Source organism: Arvicanthis niloticus, chromosome 22 (assembly GCF_011762505.2).
Source record: "Arvicanthis niloticus isolate mArvNil1 chromosome 22, mArvNil1.pat.X, whole genome shotgun sequence".
Classification (NCBI taxonomy): Eukaryota; Metazoa; Chordata; class Mammalia; order Rodentia; family Muridae; genus Arvicanthis; species Arvicanthis niloticus.
In genome coordinates, this window is record NC_133429.1 from 18,182,627 (window position 1) to 18,205,434 (window position 22,808).

A 22,808-nucleotide genomic window follows, 5' to 3' on the forward strand; every position below is an offset into this window, starting at 1 on the left:
AAGAGAATAGTCTATTCACCCTTGCAATGTAAAATCTTACTAAACAATTGGACTTGTAAGGTCCTTGAATCAAATCTATGAAGTTTAATATATGCTTACCTCCAAACCAGGACTTAATTTTCAAATAATTATATGACAAAACCTTATTGGGTTATTGCCTTCTGCCAGGTCCTGTGCATAGCACTGGTGATTTGGGGACACTGCCTCTGGCTGTCAATGTGTCCACAGTTGACCTAGGTTGTGACACAGTATACAATGTGGCCAGACACAGATGTTCCCAGTTACATTAATAAGCACCACACACAACCTCTCCTCACCATGTAAGAAGAACATGTACATGCAGACAACAGCTCCAGAAAAGCGGCCATATATCAAAGGCGCCCCCTTGCTGGGTTGATTCCCTTCTTTCCCATATCTGGCGTTTTTGCTGGACCAAAGGGACATCACAGTTGCATCTTTTAGTTCAACTTTTTATCGTGAGGTTACTGTAGATTCAGATACGGTTGTAAATAATGATATTGAAAGACCACAGGTATCCTTCATCTACCTTGCCCCTCTAGTAGTATCTCGTAAAACTGTTGTATGAACAAAATACAGTAGTAACATTTAGTGCACTGTTCTGTCTGTTTAGATTTTCCAAATCTCACTTACACAGTAGTACTCTACTTATAATGGGGATTATATACTCCTCAACCTTATGGTAAGTAGAAAATATAAGTCAAAGCTCTGTTATTATCAGACACTGCAGTGTATTATGAAGTATGGTTATAATGTGACAGTGTGGCTGACGCGGCGGTGCGGCTCTCTGCCTCTGCCCAGCATAGCAAGAAAGTGTTAAGCTGCAAACTGCTAGCCCAGGAAAAGATTACAATTCAAAGCACACAGGGGCTAACAAGATGGCTCATTGGATAAAGGCCCGTGCCGCCAAGCTTGACAACCTGCATTTGAGCCCCAGAATCCACATGGTGGAAAGAGAGAAACGACTCTCTGCCCTCCACACACACAATTATGGCATATGCTTCCTTCACACAAAATGAACAAAGGAATGTTTTTAAAAATTCAAGGCACTGTTTCTACTGAATGCACATTGCTTTTGTGTCCTTGTAGAGTGGAAACATTGTAAGTTAAGCGATCATAAATCGGGACCACCTATATATACATGTCTGAGTGTGTGCAACCTAGTTCTTGGTTATTTAATTGCCTACATAATTCTTCCTACTACCGCTCCTAAGATACAAAATGATTCCATCACCATGCGAGATGTGTCCCTTCAGTCACCATACCCATCACCTGCCACAGCCATCCTTTCAGGTCCCGGCCACTGGTAACTACTTATCTTCATATCTATAATTTTAGCACTTCAAAGATGCTGTGTAAGAGAACCCATGGTGTACGTAACCTCTGGGATTGGCTTTTTTCATGACACATTTTCTTGGAGCCCTATCCACACTGTTACATAGAAGTAGTTTGTTCTCCTTTATTGTGCTCCATGACATGGATGTTCCATGCTGTGTGCTCCATGCCATGTATGTTCCATGTTGTGTGCTCCATGACATGGATGTTCCATGACATGGATGTTCCATGACATGGATGTTCCACATAGTGTGTTCCATGACATGGATGTTCCACGACATGGATGTTCCACATAGTGTGTTCCATGACATGGATGTTCCATATTGTATGTGATCCATGACATGGATGTTCCATATCGCGTGCTCTATGACATGTATGTTCCATGTTGTGTGCTCTATGACATGGATGTTACATGTTGTGTGTCCTATGTCATGGATGTTATATGTTGTGTGCTCCATGACATGGATGTTTATTTGTCTGGGCTGCTTCTGGTTTTTGATGTTGTCAATAAACCTGCTATAAACATTTGTGGATCAGTATCATCATAAACATGTTTTCTTCTCTCTGGGATAAAAGCCCAGGAGTGAAATTGCTGGGTCAGATGGCTTTGCACAGTTTTAGTTTTGTAAAAGCTACCAAACTACTATGGCTGGTGGTATAAACCTGTAGACCTACTAAAGATTCCTGTAATCCTACTAGGGATTCTGAGGCAAGGAGGCTTGTAAGTGGAGAATCGTAAATTCAAGGTCAGTCTGGGCAATTTGATAGGAACTTGTTTCAAAAACAAATTTGGAAAGAGGGCTGGAGACATACTTTGATGGTAGAGCAGTTGCCTAGTGTGAGACCCTCTGTTCCACCTTCAGTACCACAAACAACCAGGAAATGAGCAGACAAAACAACTGGCAGACTGCTGTTCAAAGAGGCCAGGCCACTTCCTGTTTCCATCAGTGACGTATGAGTTACCTGGTTTCTCCAAATCTGCACAAGCACTTCCTTCTAATTGTTCTTACTTTAGTCATCTGGTCAGTGCATAGTGACATCTCCTTGTGGTTTGATTTGCATTGCCCTTAGAACTGATGATGTCAGACCTGATAGCCTATGTCCACTTTCCATTCATGTAGCCTCTTCAGCGAAACCTCTTTTGTATGTTTCACCTGTTCTTAATTGGATTGTTAATTTTTTATGGTTTAGTCTTGATAATTCTTTTTAAATTGCCAACTCTTCTTAGATCCAGCTTTATTATTAATATCATCGTTATTTTGAGCTGCCTTGTATACCATTCTTACACATGTCAAAATGCATACTAAGCATGCATGCTACACACACACATACAGGCAACATATACCTGCACACACACTACACACAAATACACACCATTCACAAACAGGCATACATACACACAAACATGCATTCTACATACACGTACACAGACACACCGACACAAACACATATGCACATGCATACACACACACACACACAAACACATATGCACATACACACATGCTACTACTCTGGGGAATTCTTTAACTTTTAAAAATTTTTTAGACATTTATTTTACTTTAATTTTTTGAGTGTCTTGCCTGTATATTTGTATATGCATCATAAGATATCAGATCCACTAAAACAAAAGGTTGTGACCCACTAGGTGGGTGCTAGGAATTAAACTCAGGTCCTCTGGAAGAGCAATAAGTCCTCTTAACCAGTGAGCCATCTCCAGTCCCTATTTAAAACAAACAAACAAAACCAAAAACAACTCTCTTTTGTTTTGTTCTGTTTTGTTTTTTGAGACAGGGTCTTGCTATATAATCCTGGCTATCCTAGAACTCACATAGATAGATGGTTCTGTCTCTGCCTCCCAAGTGCTGGGATTAAAGACATGCACCACCATGCTCAGCTCTCTAGGGAATTCATAATGCAGTCTAGATACACATCCTTGTTAGATACATGGTTATGCTAATATTTTCTGCCTTTTCATCTTAACAAGCTCTTCCACAAAAGCAACAGTTTTAAACTTTGATGAGGCAAAAATTCATTTTTGTTCTTGTTAATATAACCTCAGATCTACACAGAGGCAAAGAGTTGGGACGGAGCTCCAGTACCTCTGAAGGCTGCCTGCAGCATCTTTGATAATCATTGCTCTTGGGAATCTGTAACATGAAATCATTGTATTTGCTTTAAAAGGCACTGGGACTATTGGGAGGCAAGGCTACTGGCCTAGTGAGTCAATTTGAGTCTTCCCGAATTGTTGTGTGTTGTTTGCTTTTGTTTAGCAACATATTGCAAAGTGGAAGTTTTGAGCTCCCGTGCCAGATCATTGTTGACTCTAAGTAAACAATTGTAATCGTTTCCGTAATAGTCACATGGATTAAGCTATATCAGAAACTAAAAGGATGCTCACTTGCCATTGGCAATAAACTGAGTAGTTAAAATCAGAGGTAGCAATTTTGCTTGCAATAGGCCAAGCAGCTTATGGGCCCTGTCTTCGTTAGGGTATCTATTGCTTTGAAGAGATTCCATGACCGTGGTAAGTCTCATAAAGGAAGACATTTAACTGGGGCTGGCTTACCGTTTGGACTTTTAGTCCACTTATTATCATGGTGGTGTGCAGACAGACTTAGTGCTGAAGAAGGATCTGAGAGTTCTACACTTGCATCCACGGGCAGCAGACCTGTAAGCCATATTGGGCGTAGTTTGAGCATAAGAGATTTGCAAGCTCACACACCGACAGTGACCCACTTCCTCCAACAAGGCCACACCTCCTAATAGTGCCACGCCCTATGGTCCTATAGGGGCCATTTTCTCCCAAACCACCACAGGCCCCAATCTAAACATCTTCATTTTTTTTTTTCTAACAGATATATATCTGAGCACAATGTATTTACCTTGAACCATTTGAGTAAATTTTAAGAATATGAAGTATTCTTTCATTTGCTCTCTCTAGCTCTAAACCTTAAGGAGGAAAAGCTCTGGTTTTAGTTCTAGAAATCTCTTCTTCCCCAAAGGGAATACTTTCTGTATAATTTAATTAAAATGGAAGATAGAAGGGGAGTAATGCTTTCCTTCATACACCATGAACTCACTATGCAGAGGAGGCTGGCCTCAGACTCACTGTGTAGAGGAGTGCCACCCTCCTCTGTCTCCTAAGTCCTGGGGTTAAAGGTGTGTACCATAATGTCTGCTATTGCCTTTGCAAGTTTAATCTTGAAAGAATGTGTGTGTAAAAGTTAGGTTTACATTGCTTGTATGCTCCTCAATAATTTTCCTGGAATAACTTTGTTTTCCTAAAGAAATAGTTTCCCTGTACTTTAATTTTTTTGTGTGTTCTTAATCTCTTCATTGAATGCAGTGTTTGTGAAATTCTAAACTGATTTTTTTTAAAGCTGGGGTTTAGTCTGTAATGCCTGTTCTCTCCTTAGTATTTCTTCTCCTAGACAGAAGCATGTTTTAACGCTATTAGCATGTTTTTAATGCTGCTAGCATGCGTTTTAAATGCTGTTGAATATTTGATGTTTATGCTTGGGGAAACCTGCTTTTTATGATTTGAGATAAAATGATCTCCAATTTTCCTTTGAAAGGTTGAAGTTATAGGTTTGTTCTCTTTGTCTTTAAAAGATAATTTTACAGTGTGTGTGTGTGTGTGTGTGTGTGTGTGTGTGTGTGTGTGTGTATTATGCCTGAGTGTGCACACTTGCGGGTGCCAAGCTATATGTATAGAGACCAGAGGACCACTTTCGAGAATCCGTCCACCGCATGGGTTCCAGGCATTGAATTCAGGCCACCAAGCTTACTCCTAAGCTTTTACCCTCCAAGACTCTTGCTTTTAAATCCTACCTGGTATTGATTTTTGCATATGAGCGAATCTGTCTTCTCTTATTTGAAAAAGGCAAATTATGCCACAAATTTCTTAAAACTTCTTCATAAACTTCTGTCTTCCTCTGAATAAAACTCAAAGTTCAGAAAATGGCCTAAAAGGCCCTGTCTGGTCTCATCCTCTGAGACAGCCCCTCCCACCTCATCCTCGATGTGCCTGCTGCAAAACTCCTGACTTTCTCATCTTTGTGAAGTTCCTAGACTCCTACATGTCTTAGCGTTTCACTGCTGTGAAGAGACACACTGACCATGGCTTCTAAAAAGTATAGTAAAACCAATTTAAACTTATTCTCGTCTAGCTTACAAATGAAGAGACTCAGACAATGGGTTATTTTATTTGGCTTTGACAATTACTAAGGGGTCACCCCTAATCTACTTCACTAACTGCTGGCCTGGCTACTTCCCCAGCAGTGGACCCCAAATACTTACTATCTCTCCTGGCCACGTGCTTATGGTCCATCTCCTCTCAGGGTGGCTTCCTCCTCCTGAGTCCTTCTCTCCCTCTCTGCAATCCCTTCCCAGGTAACTCAAAACCCCCACCTACCTCTAATCCCTCCAGTAATGGATCGCAGCCATTTTTATTTAACCAATAGTTTTAAATTAAGGAACAAGGTTTGCACAACGAAAGCTTCAGGTACAGAATTTAGCATTGCAATACATAGCAACAGACCAAAGTTCAATAAAAAAGTATTTAATTGATGGTGGCTTACAGTTTCAGAGGTTTACTTTATTGTCATCATGGTGGGAAGCATGGCAGCCTGAAGGCAGACATGGTTCTACATCCAGATCCATATATAGCAGGAAAGGAGAGAGTCTAGGTTTGGAATGGGCTTTTGAAACCTCAAATCCCACTCCCAGTAACTCACTTCCAACAAGGCCACATTCCAAAACCTTTCAAATAGTGTCACTCCCTGGTGACCAGGCATTCAAATTGATGAGTCTATGGGCCATTGTCATTCAAATTATCACCATACATTACTGTCTTTCTCACTCCCTAAGTCTCTGCTCAGATATTGCCCTATCACAGATGGTTCGCTGGAGATCATAACTGAAATCACACATACAAGTGTGTGTGTGTGTGTGTGTGATTTTCCCTCTTAAATGGTTTAGATTAGGTTTCTGATTCTTTTTAAGTTTTAATAATTTACTCTACTTTTGGTGTAGTTAATATGTGACCACATTTAAGATGCATACATAGTAAAAAAAAAAAAAAAAAAAAAAAAAAAAACCCAAAAACCCTCCCCATCTCCCCATCTGCCCTGTAGCTGCCCAGTCCTTTCCTGACTTCAGCTGCTTGCTCACTTATTTCTGTAGTTTTTTTTTTATCTTGTCAGAAATGTGCCATGTATATATTAGGACAAGCATATATCTATACTTATGTATATGTATGTACATATGTATATATTTATATCTCTTTATATAGATATGATACACATTACACTCTCAATAAATGGTAGAACACCCTATATTGTCTGGCAGCCTGCTTTTCTTAACTATACATGCTAGAAATGATTCCATAGTAAGAGGGCCATCACATCTGCTGTACTTGCCCAGTACTCAACTGAGTGGACATGCTTGGTTCCTGGTCTCCTTGTAAACGACACATAGGTCAGGTCACCCTCAGTTCGCAATGGCCTCCTAGCCAGAGTTCCTTATCGCTCATCAGTGCCTCTCACCGGACTATCAGATGGACCTCTTAGAGTTCCATTCTGATCTTGTCAACTCCTGGGTCAGGAAGCCCAGCAGCTTGTCAAACACCCACAGAACAAAGCTGAACTTCTTAACGTTGAAAGTACAGTCCCCCACCCCCACACCCCCACTCTCCATTCTTCTACTTTATCCCTTTGTGCCTGAAGACACCCACTAAACAGACCTAAAAAACCTTGAGGTTTTTTGGTTTTGTTTTTTCCCCAAATGCAAAGACCTGTTTTCTCTCAGCCACCTAGGGGATAAACAGCTCCTCCCCTCCCTGTAGGCAGATCACAATGCACTCTGGGACTGTTAGGATCAGTGATTTAAAACCTGCCAATCCGGTCACAGAGGCACGTCCGACCTAACCGGACCTTATGTAGTGAATTTGGGGTTAGGCAACCGATACCTCATCGATTACCAATCAGTACTTTTTCCTCTCAGATTCCAGATCCCTTGTGGGCAGGGAGCACTCTCTGAGACTAGAGAACGCTAAAGTGAAAAGATGTCCGGGTTTCAAAGTAGCTTACAACACAGTGAGTCACACAAGCACAATTAAGATGCACAACACAGTGGGAGGTGCCGCTCAGTGGAATTCTAGGTGGGAAAATGCCCCTCCGTCCTGGAATCCTTAGCTCACTGTCCAGGTCCAGGATAGCTGTCCAGCAAGTAAGTGTGCCTGTTGAGTGAAATCTGTATATTTCATTCACATCTATATGCAGCCCTTAAGACACCCAGCAACCTCCTGTGCTCAAACCCGTCTTTTGATCACACTCAAGTGGGTCCATAACCTGTGCGGGCGTCACTCATCTGAGCCGGGGGAGGCGTGGGAGCGCGTGGGCCCCGGTTGCAGGCAGGGAGGGCAGCTGAGCCCGGCACCTGGAGCCGGTCTAGGCGCCGCGCGGGGCGCAGGGGCGGGGAGCGGGGGGAAGGGGCGGAGACTGTCGCCCGCCTCCCCACCCCGGCGGCGGCGCAGGGCCGCGGGGTGTCGGCAGCAGCTGCAGCCGCCCGCGCCACCCCCTCGGCCTCGGCTCCGGGGCGAGGGTGAGCGGAGCACGGCGGGCATCTGCCACCCGGCACCGAGTGGAGCAGCCGCGGCCCCGGAGGACTCAAAGTTGTCAGTCGAAGCGCAGACATGCCGGGCAGCGACACGGCGCTCACGGTGGATCGGACCTACTCGGATCCCGGCCGGCACCATCGCTGCAAGAGCCGGGTGAGGAGGGCGCGCGCAGGGCGGCGCGGGGGTGCGAGTCTGCGTGGGGAGGGCGCGGGCCGGGTCGGCTCCGAGGCACAGCACCGCGGAACCCATCGCCGGCCTCTCCCCGCTAGGAAGGTCCGGGGAAAAAACCTGCGGCCCGGGGACGCGGAGCCACCGCTGGAATCGGAGGCTACCCAGCCCTATTCCACGACGGTGTCTCCCGGCTCTCCTCCCCGCCAGAGAGCGCACGCTGCCTGCTGCCCCCCCCCCCGGGGGGGGGACTCCCTGGGTCTGGCTCCCAGCGCAGCCACCTGCCGAGCTCCGCATTGCTTTTGCGTCCCCAGCCTCACAGCGGAGTGCCCAGCACCGTGCGCCCCGGACGCGCTGCCTAGATCAAAAGTCGATCTCGGCACGGACGCTCCGGAGTTGGGAGCCGTGCAGAGAGGGGTGCCTTCGCCACGGTTTGCGGCGTTAATTTACTGTTGCTGATTTTGGCTGTGAGCGAAAATAGCTCTTCTGAGCAAGCTGTGGAGACCAGCCGTGGAGGGCTTCACTATAAAGACGGAGGCCACAGTTCCAGCTCTGCCCCCCACCCCACCCCCAGGAACAACTTCCCTTCTGGGCAGCTAAAGTGTCCAGCAAGGATGTGAGCTCCCCCCCCACCCCCCCATCCCTTCTCCCCTTGGCCGATTAAAGTGCCATTTGAAACAGTACCTCCTCCACTCTGGCAGGCAACACCTGGAGTTGTTCTCTGAGCCTCCCAACTTCTGGCTTGTCCGAGGAACTGGGGATTCGATGTCAGCTTCCTTGTATAAAGTCCACGGGCATAGTTTCTATCCCTTCACATCTAAAATCAAGTTACAGGCGTGTGCAGGGGTCCCTTATACAGAATGTGAGTGTGCAGTCACAATTTGAAATAGTAATCGATTTTTCCCAGAAGTGGCATGTTTACCTCATTTCTCTTTTCACTTTAGCGCCTCTTAATCAATTTAGGAAAAATGATTTTTAAAAAAAAACCCACAGATTTAATGTGTTTGGTGGAATCGCTCCTGCATCGACTGACTCTCGGTTTCTTTAGAAGTTTCATAACAGTGCACCAGGAAAGTATTCCAAAACTCCATAAGAAAAACATTTAGAGTTTTGGTTACCTGCAGTCAGAAGTTTGTTTGGGAGGGTAACTACTCTCGAACGCAGCTGAGGAAGGAAAGGTCTTTTTCCCAAGGCATTTGTAAGGGGGTGGGGGTGGGGATAAACTTAATAGTGCAATTCACAGGTGAGATTGTAATGTTAGGATAATTTATGAGTCTGGGTTGTCACAACTCAATGATCTCTGTAAGCAAGCAGGGTTGGTAACTCTTGCGGGGGTGGGGGGTGGGGCTAATGAGCTTTCCAAAATTCAAGAGTTGTTGCCTGTCCGGTGGAGGTGGAAACTGGCGCTCACACACTCAGTTGGGAAACGGAAAGATTAGCTGAACTGCAGAAGTTAGGTCTTCCCCACACCTGTCTCTCTAAAGTAACCAAGACATCCTGTCAAGGGGATTTTTTTTTTTTCCTTTAAAATCCTGCTCGTCATGTTTTACTTGTTACATTATCAGTAGGGAGATAATGGATTTGCAAGTAAACAGCCCAGTAAAACTGAGTTAGGTGCTGGATGTACTGATTAACTCTGTGATTAGTGCACTGGGCAGATGAAACCTAGTGAGAAGTGGAAGATGAGAGAAGAGGGCTGAAGTTGGGCAGGCCCAGATCACAGTTCAAGGCCCTCGGAGAGATTCCAGTTTAGCTTTCTGGACTGTCGCTTTTAGGTTTGGGTTTTTTTTTTTTTTTTTTTTTTTTTTTTTTTTTTTTGTTTTTTTGTTTTTGTTTTTTTGTTATTGTGCTAGGGTTGTTTTTGAAACAAGGTCTCCTTGTGTAGCCCAAGCTGGCCTCCAATCCATGATCCTCTTGTCTTAGCCTTCTGAATGCTGGAATTACAGTCACAATGCTGGAATTACGGCCACAACTGGCATTGCTTTTAGGTTTGCTTGTTTGTTTTTGTTTTCTTGTTTGTTTTATTTTGTTTGTAGTCTGCTTTCCTGTGGAGACATCCAGGCATCAGGAGAGCTCACTGAAGAACTTTTCTCTAGTGGGGCTGGTGGCATTTTGCATCCTTCCTTGAGGCTGCAGTAAGTCCGCTGTAATGAAGGCACAGCGTATGTAATTTTGCTGTGGCCAAAAGCAGCGCCCCATTAGGTGATCTGGCTACTCCATTGTGGGACTCGATTGGACGTAGCTATACAAAAGGCATTTTCTCATTACACCTAGAAAAGTATGCTGTGCAAAAGGAAAACACCAAGTGGCATAAGGGCTTAAAGTCCTTCCTGTTACTCTTTCACTGGAAACAAAGTAGAGTTTTAAAAGAATCCCTGCCTCTGGCAAACTAACTTTCTTTTAAAATGCGGATAATTACTGGGGTGGATGTAGAGGTGACTAACCTTTAAGGAATCATAGTTCTCTCCCCCCACCCCTCAAAAAACCCCACCTTGTTGATTAACAATGGTCACTTAAAAGATTCCCCTTGAGGTAACAGGGAAAACACACATCAATTTTGCTGGATGTATTTAAGCCTTTGAGACTGGATGGTAATGAGACAGGGGACCACTTTAATATTGCAGAGATCTATTTTTTACAGCCAGGTAGCCTAACCTAGATTCTCCTCCCCTCCCTCCTTCCCTCCCCCTTAGCGAAAACTGTAATGTAACAAATGACATTCTTTGGCTGTCATGAAGCTGAAAAGCCAGAGCCATTCAGTTTTAAACTTCATCTTTGTAAAACTAAAAAAAAAAAAAAAAAAAAAAAAAAAAAAAAAAAAAAAAAAGGATGCTTGCTATCTTGACACACATAACATCTTTCTACTTTAAAAGAAAGAGCATACATAATTACAGCCTGTGTTGTTTTTTTCTTTATGCCCTAGATAGTCAGAGCCTATCACCAAAGCCTATATTAAGAATATAGGCAGTCTATCTTCTGCACCCTAACTGGTTTTTGTTAATTATGTGAGTCCACTTTTTGTTTTTGTTTTAATTTTGCTAGTTGCTTGTCACTTTAAATGTTCCCTTTAGCCACTCGTGTGCAGCTGTGAATTGTTGTTGAATATTATAGAATGTGTAAATATTCTTTGGGGGTTTCTACCCCACCTTAGATCATCTAGTTCCCCCCTCCCCCAAAAGACACAAAACCTTTATACTTATAATAAGCCTTAAAGCACTAGAGAGCTGGGCAGATGTCAGCCCTCTATGCTATTTTAATACTTCCCTGTCAGTCACCTCCAGATATCTGCCCTGAGATATCACCTTTCATGTTCTGCTGGAGCCACTCCCACTCCAACAGGCTGGTCCTCATGATGAGGTCCATCATGAGCTCATGATTCACCTACCCCATGGTGGCTTCTCCCCACCCCCACCCTGTATCCTTTCTTTTTCTCTTGATCCCTGCTTGAGACCCCAAGCCCAGAACCCTCGCTCCGCCCACTCTACTGCCCAGCCTAGGCTGTAAACATCTTTATTAACCAATCACGGAGAACTGACAACCAAAGTGTGTGGATCTGCTCGACTTGGGGTACAGAATTCAGCATTTCAATACAAGCTGACCTAGACTAACTTCCTACAAACTATTGGGGTTCCACAGACAGAGACATAGCTCCCAACTGGGTGATCACAAGGACAAGGCCTCAAATGACTCTTCTGAGACTCTAGCTCCCACTGGAAATGGTGGGTGTCTTAGTTAGGGTTTTACCTTTGTAAACAGACACCATGACCAATTCAAGTCTTATAAAGGACAATATTTAATTGGGGCTGGCCTAGAGGTTCAGAGTTTTAGTCCACTATCATCAAGGTGGGAACATGGCAGCATCCAGGCAGGCATGGTGCAGGCAGAGCTGAGAGTTCTACATCTTCACCTGAAGGCTGCTAACAGAATACTGACTTCCAGGCAGCTAGGATGAGGGTCTTAAAGCCCACACCTGCAGTGACACACCTACTCCAACAAGGTCTTGCCCACTCCAACAGGGCCACACCTTCTAATAGTGCCACTCCCTGGGCTGAGCATATACTAACCATCACAGTAGGGGACACCAATAGAACAGGTAGTGTCAGTCCATTCCTCACATTGTGAATCTGCATCTTAAATAGGAAGTTTTTTGTTTTGTCTTTTAACTGACAGTTGAGTCATTCAGATGTTACTGCTTTCATCTGTATGTGAAGGGTATTTTTTTTCTTACTGTTAGAATGCCACGCCCCCTTGGTGTGACTCTCCTGCTGTCCCCCTTTTACACTGTCAACCACTGGACCTTCTTTGACATCTCTGCAGTTGGTCCTTAAACCAGTTAGGGCTTTGACTATTTTATCAAGCATCCAAAGGAGAACCAGACTGTTTTTCCCACGGACTCACCTTCATCAGGCTTGCTTGCCTGCTCTAGTGTGGATTGCTCTGTCACTTAGACCCTCTAATCATTCCTTGCCTTAGCTTCTTCTATGCAGTAGGGACAGTATAAGGAATGGATGCTGGTAAGGCCTATGAAACCTGAGGTGCTTAATAAGAACCCAATAGGTGGTGAACTTATTTTGTTTATTTATTTATATATTTATACACTGTTATCAGGAGGCTCCATGAGCCTGAAAATTAAAAGACACCTCATTTTGTGACAAACCCACTGAGCATCTTCTGTGCACCAGCTCCGGTTCTGGGCATCAGGAAGAGCTCCATAGTAAGTTAACAGCCCGGTCTTCCTGGTAGCTTGGTACTTGGTGAGTGTATCTTACTTAGACTGTGGCCCACAGGGATGTAGAATTCCCTTTCACAGAAAGAATTGGTCACAATAAATACAAAAGCATCTGCCACCTGAAGTAGAACCTGCGTGGAGCCTGGGGGCCACACCTGTCACATGTTTTGAAGTGCTGTGCCCAGTGGGTGCTGAATGATGTCCAGAGGCTGTCAGGAAGAGGGAGGTGTTATGGTCCCCCCAGAGCAACTAGCTGAGCAACAGTGAGTTGATTGCTTGCTCGATCATTCCCTGGCAGGAAGTAGGACAGATAGAACCTGACTCTTCTTGTAGGTGCCACTGACCCAGAGAGGTGGCACGATGAGTAGTGTGTAAGGACTGGTTTAATCAGTATTTTGTTTCATTCTAGAGTTAAGCAAAGAGTCTCACTATAGCGAGTCTCTTAAGTCAATTTGTTTACATTAGGAGGGGTAGGTTGATGGTGAGTATGTTTTTTTTTTTCCATGCTTTGCCGCAGGCTCGCTGGCTCTCCCTTCAGAAACAAATGACTTGCCAGCCACCAGCAGCAGCTCACACATGCCTGTCACATCCGCTTCAGAGCAGCAAGACAGCTGCCACCAAGATGAATCTCGAAATATTGTTTTCCTTTAGACATTTCCTGAATTCCAGGAGCTCAAAACCCAGAGTCCCAGATGAAAATTCCCCGCATCTCTGGGAGAATCGGCAGTGGTTCTAGCCTGACTGTTTCCTAATTGCGTTTTTTGTGTGTGTTTTCGGTGGAGGGGGTGGTGAGAGAAAAAGACGAAGGAGCTATGAATCACTGAACAGTGTGAATCAGAATTAGGACTTTTCATTCCTTCTAAAAGGAACATCAGTTTACATGCTTTGTGCATCTTCTAGCCAGCGCAGATGATGTGGAGGGGGTGCGAGCTGAGGGGAAACGGTGGGCTTGTTCAGCATCCTTCTTCAATGAGGCAAAAAGAACATGTGTGGAAAGGATGAAAGGACAGTAGCCGGCACACACCAACCACATCATGCACATCAGGACAAGGGAGTGCTTCAGTTTCAAGCTTCCTTTAGTCTTCTAAGTGGAGCTTTCTCGGTCTTAACCACTTCCCTAAGTGGAGCTTTCTCGGTCTTAACCACTTCCCTGGTGGTCCCTGGGGTGAATTCTGATGTCTTGATAATCTGAATGGACATGTTAAGAAGCTCTGTCTTGATAAACCACTTGACTGCTCTGGAAGAGACGTGTACGGCTCTCTCAAAGCTCCTCCTCCCTTGTGAGTCCTAGACTCTTACCACGTGCTCCTTTCTAGCCTGTGGTCCCACGTCCTATATTCCAAGTAAAGATTTTGAATGAATGATACGGAATGATGACGTGTGGACATTTTATAATGCCCAGGGTAAGGACTCTGTTTAGGAGTATGGAGAAGTTTTAAAGGGTATTAAGTAAGGTCATAGTTTAAGATAATTAGAGCAGGGTTGGAGAGATTTCTCAGAGCTTATATGAGTTCTGGATGCTAGTCCAGAGGACCCTCGTCTGAATCCCAGTATCCTTGTGGTAGCTCACAACTATCTGTAACTCTTATACCAGGGGAATCTGACACCCTCTCCTGGCTTCCAAGGGCAACACACACACACACACACACACGCACACGCACACGCACACGCACACGCACACATACACACACACACACACACACACACACACACGCTACACAAAGATAACACACTGGCAAGGCACCCCTAGTAAATAAATAATGTTTTTAAATTAGGGACCTATCTCTTAGCATGATATTGGGTCTTCAGAGGGTGGGCCACTGACAAGCATGGTAAAGGTGTTTGTTCCTGTGAGCATTGTGTCCAGAAGGTACCTGCAAATCTGTTTCTTGGCTAAGATGAACGCTCACTCTCTGTGTCCCACATGTGGTCACCAGGCAATCTTCTGGGAAGTCCCTCGAAACAAGCCTCTCGTGTTTCCCTCACCACACTTTGAGGAAGCACACTAGAGTGGTTCAGGCTGCTGGTTCTAGAGTCTCCACCTTGATTGAACCCCCATAGTGTACCTGTGGGCATGGGACCCCAGTTACCTTTCTACAGAAGCTGTCAGTCAGGATGCTTCCACTGGAGAACCTTTACACACCTTAGATGATGTGACACGCATCAGCAGCGTTCAGCCAACTCCTGACGGATGATCAGTGACCCCTAAGGTGGAAGTACTGCTGACTGCCCACTTCAGGGGCTGCCTTTGTGTGGAAGCCTGGGGGTGGGGGTGGCTTTCCAGCCCTTTGCACTCTCTGCAGAGAGCAGAACTTTTTAGTGTTGGCTTCTGGACATGCTGGGCATTCAACGAGGGCCCTCGCATGCCTCAGCTCTAAAGACGCTTGAGGAGCATAAAGGAGAGAGATTCAGATGAACTGGGAAAACAATCACCCAGGGGCCACACCAGGACCTTTATGAGGTTCTTTACTTTGATGGACAGACAGCCCATACTCCTCATATGGTGCAGGGTTGGGAGTTCAAACCCCAAGGCTTACCATGTTAGACCTTGAAATATATATATATATATATATATATATATATATATATATGTGTGTGTGTGTGTGTGTGTGTGTGTGTGTGTGTGTGTTTGTGTATGTGTATGTGTGTATATATATGTATACATCATATACATATGTATATACATATATACATACATACTTATACACACATATACACACACACACATATACATATATACACACACCTTAACATATAGTAAATTCTGCCATTGACCCACACAGCCCTGAACCCTGGAAGAGAATTTGGACATTAGCTCCAGACCATTCCATTAACAGAAGTGGAAAGTTATGTCACTCAAATTATAACCAGTAAAATTGTATAACTAATACAGACTGATTGGGACTCATTATTTTCTATTGTCTTAATGGGGAATCCCTTTAAAAATAATTGCTTTAAAAAATGTATATATGTATACTTAAAACAAACACATGTCAAATGTGTATCTTAAATCAAGTATACATTTTAACACATACTGTCTATTCTGCTGGGGCTTGAACTCAGACCCTAACAAGTTAATTGCTAAGTTTGTAGGAAGGCTATCTAAATTAAACTAGGGAGACGGTCTTAGTTGCGGTTTCTATTCCTGAACAAACATCATGACCAAGAAGCAAGTTGGGGAGGAAAGGGTTTATTCAGCTTACACTTCCACATTGCTGTTCATCACCAAAGGAAGTCAGGACTGGAACTCAAGCAGGTCAGGAAGCAGGAGCTGATGCAGAGGCCATGGAGGGATGTTACTTACAGGGGCTTCCTTCCCCTGGCTTGCTCAGCTTGCTTTCTTATAGATCCCAGGACTTCCAAGCCCAGGGATGGTACCACCCACAATGGACTGTGCCTTCCCCCCTTGATCACTAATTGAGAAAATGCCTTACAACTGGATCTCATGGAGGCATTTCCTCAAGGGAGGCTCCTTTCTCTGTAATAACTCCAGCATGTGTCAAGTTGACACACAAAACCAGCCAGTGCAGAGAATGAACATAAAATTGCTTTGGGTGGAGGTGCTTGGGAGGTAGTTCACTGGGTTAGCATGCTTGCTATGATAACAAAGGGACCTGGATTTAATTCAGGTTAATAACTTGTGTAAAAGCTGGGCATGGCTTAGGATACCTGTAGCTCTAGAGTTACAGGGCAGAGACAGTCAGGTCCTAGGAACTCACTTGCCAGCCAGCCCAGCTGTTAGGAAACAGCAGGCTTCACATTCAGTGAGAGAGCTTGTCTTAAAAAAAAAAAAAGTGGAGGGCTGATGAGGTGGTTTGGTGAGTAAAGGTGACTGCTGCCAAACCTGATGTCCTGAGTTCAATCCCTGACACCCACATGGTGAAAGGAGAGAAATGACTCCTACAAGTGGTCTTCTGATCCTCATATATTGATTGCTGTGGCACACACATGCCCTCCCCCAAATAAATGCAAATTAAGTGTAATTTCAAAATCAAAGAAACAACATAAGGTGCCGAATGATAAGGAAAGACACCTGACATATACTATGTCTGTTCTTTGTAAATGCACACCCTCACACCCCGACACATGCATGAGTATATACCCTGCCAAGGCACACCCCCACATGCCCACACATGCATGAGTATATACCCTGCCAAGGCACACCCCCACATGCCCACACATGCGTGAGCATATACCCTGCCACAAACACACACAGTCCTTTTCAGTGAAGAATTCATTGAATGGACTTAGAAAAGCGTGGGGGCTTTTCTAGGGAACAGCCATGTATTTGAGTGATTTAGTGTTAGACCAGTATCCTTCTGAGTTTATTCGACATTTTTTTTTTTGTAGAGGAGGAGGAAGAGAAGCCGCAGCAAATGTACAAAACCACACGGCTGCGCTGGACTCTTGCCACTTCAGAACATCTTTCTCAAGCGCGCCCCTCCTTCCCTCTTCAGCATCTTTGTGTTCTCAATATAAAGTTTAGTGAAGTGAGCTCATCCTCGTCTTGGCCTTTTGCCAGCTGGGACAGGAAGCGGGGAATGATACACAGATGCACACGCCGCCGCCGTTTGGTGCATCGAGCTTTCTGCAGGCATGCAGCTTGAGATCCCTCCCACCTGGCTACCGTCGCCTCTGAAGCATCTGGTTCTGTGAGCCTCCCATCCCGAGAATCTTCTAGCACCTCCTGTGCTGGGCACCCCCTGTTGTCAGTGTCCAGATTGAAGATCCATTTACCTGGGATGCTTTAGGTCAAAAGTGGTCCAGAGTTTGGATTATCTTCGGATTCTGGAATGTTTGTGTATGCATCACAAAATACCTTGAAGGCTTTGGCACCCAACTCTAAACTCAAACAATTTAGGTTTCATATACACCCGTGTATACATAGCCTAAAGATCCTTTTTTGTTATATTTACATGCCTGTGTTATGTGGCCCATCACATAAAGTTCAGGCTTGGCATTTTCTACGTGTTGTATCATGCAACCACCACGTCTTTCAAAACCAACATGTCAGAATGTTTTGAGCTTTTGATTAAGACCATTTGACCCGCATATAACATTTTTTTTTATAGCCAAGTCTTAAACTCAGCTGAAAACCTTCCTCTGGTTCTTGGCTAGGGATTGCATTGTGTGTTCCACCACGGGGTGTGGGGAAGGGGGGAATGACAGAACATCGAATGGCCTGCTGAGAGATGGCACACACAGTGTCAGGCCCTAGTGACTCTCTAAAGGAGAATCTGCATGACTTTTGCCATGTGCACTGACTTGATCCTAACCTAAGTGAAACATGGCTTCTTCTTAGTTTCAGACATTTATGCTATGCCTTACTGTGGAGTATTAGACATTTCTACCTAGACCTAGATGTACCTCCAAGTCTATATGTCAGATGTAGTTCTCACTCCCTGTCATTCCCAGTATTTTGCCACACAGCCGAGCCCCAAGCCACAGTCCTGGCACGCTTCCTCAGTCACTCCCGTCCCCGCAACATCAGAGGCACACTTCTTAAGCACACAGCTACTCCTTTGTCTGTGACAGCACCCTCCTGGCATGTTTCCAACTTTGAGGAACAAACCAATGGTTGAGAACACGGTCTTGAATGTCCCCTCTACCTACCAGCTGTGTGAACCACCACCGGAAATGGCATTAGAAAACTCTAACAGGTACCGCGTCGTTGATTTAGTCACTCACCATCTACCACAGAGTTTCCCAGACTTTGGCCATTCCCACGCCACCCACACATGGCTTGATGCCACCTGCACTATTATTTACTTAGTATTTCTAAATCAGTTCACTCTTTAAAACTTTAATTTATTTAAAAAAAAAAAGAAAAGAAAAGAAAAGAAAAGAAAACCATCACCATGACTGTGCTAGCTGTGTGCTGTCTGAATTTGAGGCCTGCAGTCCCAGAGTAAGTGGTGAGCAAGTGGTGGTGGTGGTGGGGGGATTTCATGGGGAGTCTTTGCCCTTCCTTTCTCCCAGACTGGACCGGCTGGATTGGGTTGAGGCTTGAAAAGAGAATCCTCCTAACCCCACTCCTATTATTCAATGCTTTTGCCATGGGCCATCTGTAGGAATTCAGAACCATTAAGGAAAGTACGAATGTCAGTGCAGCTGGTCCCATATCCCATCCTGAAGTACTTAGTGGGTCTACTGGCCTTGAAGATGCTCAGAAGCACATTTTCCCAACTTTGCCCAGTAAGAAACTCAAATCCAGATTTCAGCGGAACTGAGTAAGATATTAGAGTCCTCTTTTATTTATTTTTTCCGGTTTGTCCCCACCCCCATGGCCTTTTTTGATTGTGTGTTTTTCACATATATTTGTTTGTATTGTGCACAGAGACCATCAATAGTTCAATAAGGTTTTGGGTTTCTTTTTTGTTTGTTTGTTTTGTTTTGTTTTGCTTGACAGTGGTAGGAAAGCATACTCAAATAACTGGTCTGGTTTCTCTTTCAGTACAATGTCCAGTAGACCACACAAGCTGTTTAGTTTTTAGCAAGGGCTTTGTGAGATCAGTTTCCCTCACCATAGGCTGCCGTGGATGTCAAGAGCATGTCCAAGGTGGCCAAGGCTGAGCCATGAGGTTTGGTACATTCAGTGCATTTTCTTCTTATGTTGTTTTTACCTTACACTGGGGTTTCCTGCAGGGAACCCAGTACAGTGTAGCTGGTGGATTACCTCTGTGGATGTGGGGTAAAGTGTCAACATCCTAAGTTTGGTTTCTATGGCAGGCAAATCGCTTTCATACTTTCTGGAAGTTGAGAAACCATACATCGAACCATCATAATTCAGAAACTTCTACATGTGTGTTTTCTGTAACGCACCTCAAATTCTTTGTGTACCAAGCCAGGTATAGATTAATTACTTAGCCCGACACAAATGCTGTTTGGGATGAACAGATGTCCACTGTGGTAGGTGGATGGCAGCCTCCCTGGTGGGAATCCTTGAAGGAGGTTGGGAATGAGTTGTGCCCACTCCAGGCTGTGTGTATCTACACTCTGCTCTCTTTAGGCTAACAGTGACCTGAGAGAAACTGAGACAGGCAGTGGAAGACCTTCTGCTAAGGAGCAGAACTCCTAGAAGATAAAGAATGAGGATGGTCAAAGAACATACCCAGATTGTGGGGTAAAAGGGAAATTCTAAGTTGTGTGGGGTTATTTTGAAGTGAGAGTGAACATAATTATTCTGTGTGTGTTGACTTGGAATTCGAGGAAGCTGAGTGATGATGCCTGGGGCCATGTTGTCCAAAATCATGCCCTAACTAAAAGTTGCACTGTAGCACCTAAAATGGTTAACCTAAGTGTTTGTGTTGGGGGACGGGGGGAAGAAGTCCCTCTGTCTGCCTTGTAAATCTATTGTGATCATCATGAAGGCCGAACTTGCATTCAGATAGTCATCGATGTACTATTTTAATCTCACTAATTGGAACAAGTTGCCCTCTGTTTGAGGATGAATCACTGGCTGGCATGGATCTCCATTTATCTGACAGGATGAGGCCCATTCAGTAAGAGCTGGTGATTGTTTTGGCATCGGACAAAGGGCTTGTGAGCCCAGTGGAGAAAGTAACAAGGGACTCTGTGGCGACAGAGGAAATGTAACAGTCACATGCATTTCAGGGTTTGAACATGAAACAAGCACTATTGAGGACCTTGGCTCACTGTCACATGGCCAGGTGCTGGGGTGAGGCGCTTACATGTGTTCTAGATGAAAAGTGTGCCTCTGTTGACTCTCCCTGATGAGACACCATGCTTCAGGAAGACCATGTGTGTTCTAGTGTTCTCATGAGCTCATCTTCAGGAATAGGGAAGGGGCATGCTCTGGGTGACTCATCTTACTGTAGACGCTCGGGCAGAAACACCTTAAGACGCTTCTAATGAAAGGAGAGATAACCTGAGATTCTGAACTTCTCCAGCTTTATCTTTACAGTAAGTATGTGTGTTAGGTGCTTCATCACCATGATAAAGCACCTGTTATTAGCAATGTAACTGAAGGAAAGACTGATTTTGCTTAGTTTAAGTTTGAGACTGTAATCTTTGGTTCCCTTGATTCTGGGTTTATGTTGAGGTAGGACTTCATGGCAGTGGGAATGGGTGGCGAAGAGTACTCACTTAATGGTGGACAAAAAATAAACAGGAGAAGGGACTAGGGACCAGTGACAACCTCCAAGAACATGTGCCCAGTGACTTAATTCCTCTTAACTAGACTATTTCTCCTAAAGCAGTGGTTCTCAACCTGTGAGTCTAGACCCCTTTGTGGGTATTGAATGATCCTGCTTTTGTTAGGGTTTTATTACAGTAAAGAGACACTATGACCAAAGCAACTCTTATAAAGGCCAACATTTAATTGGTGTAGTAGTATTTGATTAATCTGATCAATATCCTGGCGGCAGCAGTGTGAGTTCCTTGCTATTGCCCCAATGTTGTGGATTCTCAAATAAAAGACACACACACACACACACACACACACACACACACACACACACAGAGAGAGAGAGAGAGAGAGAGAGAGAGAGAGAGAGAGAGAGAGAGAGCCTTATATTTAATATGCCCTAAGCAGTTCAATGGTGGGGCCACTCCCAAACCTCCATGCGGATAGCATACTCTCCCCCCTGATATTCCTGAATTATTAATTACTAAAACCTATATTCCATCCTGGCTGCCCCAGCCCACAACCATCCTGGGCCATGATTCCTCACTCTTACATGTTGGCTCTCTTTCTGTCCTACACAGCTGATCTTTCTGCTTCCCCATCATGGCAATTCTTAGGGCATATTAAATATGAGGTTCTCTCTCTCTCTCTCTCTCTCTCTCTCTCTCTCTCTGTCTTTTATTCAAGAATCCACAAAATTGGGGTGGTAGCAAGGAACTTGGACAGCTGCCGCTGGGAGAATAGAGGAGATTAATCAAATACCACTGCAGATGGCGCCCCCTATTAGGCACCAATTGTTGCTGGAAGTTTCCAACTCCAATAAACCCATATAAAAGACACACAATCCAGTTATTATAATTATACGCTATGTGCCTAGACTGGGCAGATCTTAACACTATACTAATTTATAACTAACAGCTATAAGACCCTTTGCTACTTATAGTTTTTCCTGGCTATGTGGTTCTGCTTCCTCCTCTTTCCTTCCTCTTCCTCTTCTTCCTCCTCTTCTGTCCTCTCTCCTCCTTTCTCATTCTCCTGTCTCCACCTGCCCCCACTCTCTAAGACCCCCCATCCCACCTTTCCCCTCTATCGCCCAATTGCAGGCTCTAGCCTTTATTTGACCAGTTAGAATGGGGAGAAGGTTCTCATGAGATCACCTGAGTACGGGATCCCCTCCTCCTCAGGGCAGCCCCTCCTGAGGAAGCAGATTAACATCAGAATATAAACAGCATCAGGGCAACCCACAACAAGTTGGGCCTTGCTTATAGTTTCAGAGGTTCATAGTGGAAAGCACAGCAGCATGCAGGCAGATGTGGTACTGGAGAAGGAGCTGAGAGTTCTATACCTTGATCTGCAGGAACCAAAGAGGAGACTAGACTCCACAGTGGTCATAGCTTGAGCTTAGGAGACCTCAAACCCATCCCCACAGTGACACACCTCCTCCAACAAGGCAACACCTTCTAATAGCGCCACTCCCCATGGACCAAGCATTTAAATACATGCGTCTATGGGGCCATACGTATTCAAACCACCACAGACCCTTACCCAAGGGTTGCCTAAGACCACTGGGAAACACAGATGTTTACATTGGGATTCGTAACAGCAGCAAAGTTATAGTTGCAAAGTAGCAACAAAAAATATTTTTATGGTTGGCAGATACTACATGAGAAACTGCATTAAAGAGTCACAGCAATAGGGAGGTTGAGGACCACTTTCCTAAAGATTCCATAGTGTTCTCAAATAGTCCCACTAGCTAGGATGCCAAGCATTTACTTAATGATGAGGGAGCTTTG

At 44.6% G+C, this 22,808-nt stretch overlaps 1 protein-coding gene across 4 annotated transcripts in view; it reads left to right on the top strand.

Moving 5' to 3' along the window:
• The window catches only part of Tmcc3 (transmembrane and coiled-coil domain family 3), a 272,618-nt gene that overhangs the window by 190,131 nt on the left and 59,679 nt on the right, over positions 1 to 22,808 (top strand). The window contains exon 1 of one of the 4 annotated variants that reach the window (XM_076920030.1): positions 7,873 to 8,125. The exons of 2 other annotated variants lie outside the window; for them this stretch is intronic. In XM_076920030.1, coding sequence (XP_076776145.1) covers positions 8,048 to 8,125 — 78 coding nt within the window. In that variant the 5' untranslated portion in view covers positions 7,873 to 8,047. Of the gene's footprint in view, positions 1 to 7,872; positions 8,126 to 18,636; positions 18,778 to 22,808 lie in introns of those variants that run through there. One more of the 4 variants, XM_076920034.1, reaches the window with a different exon arrangement.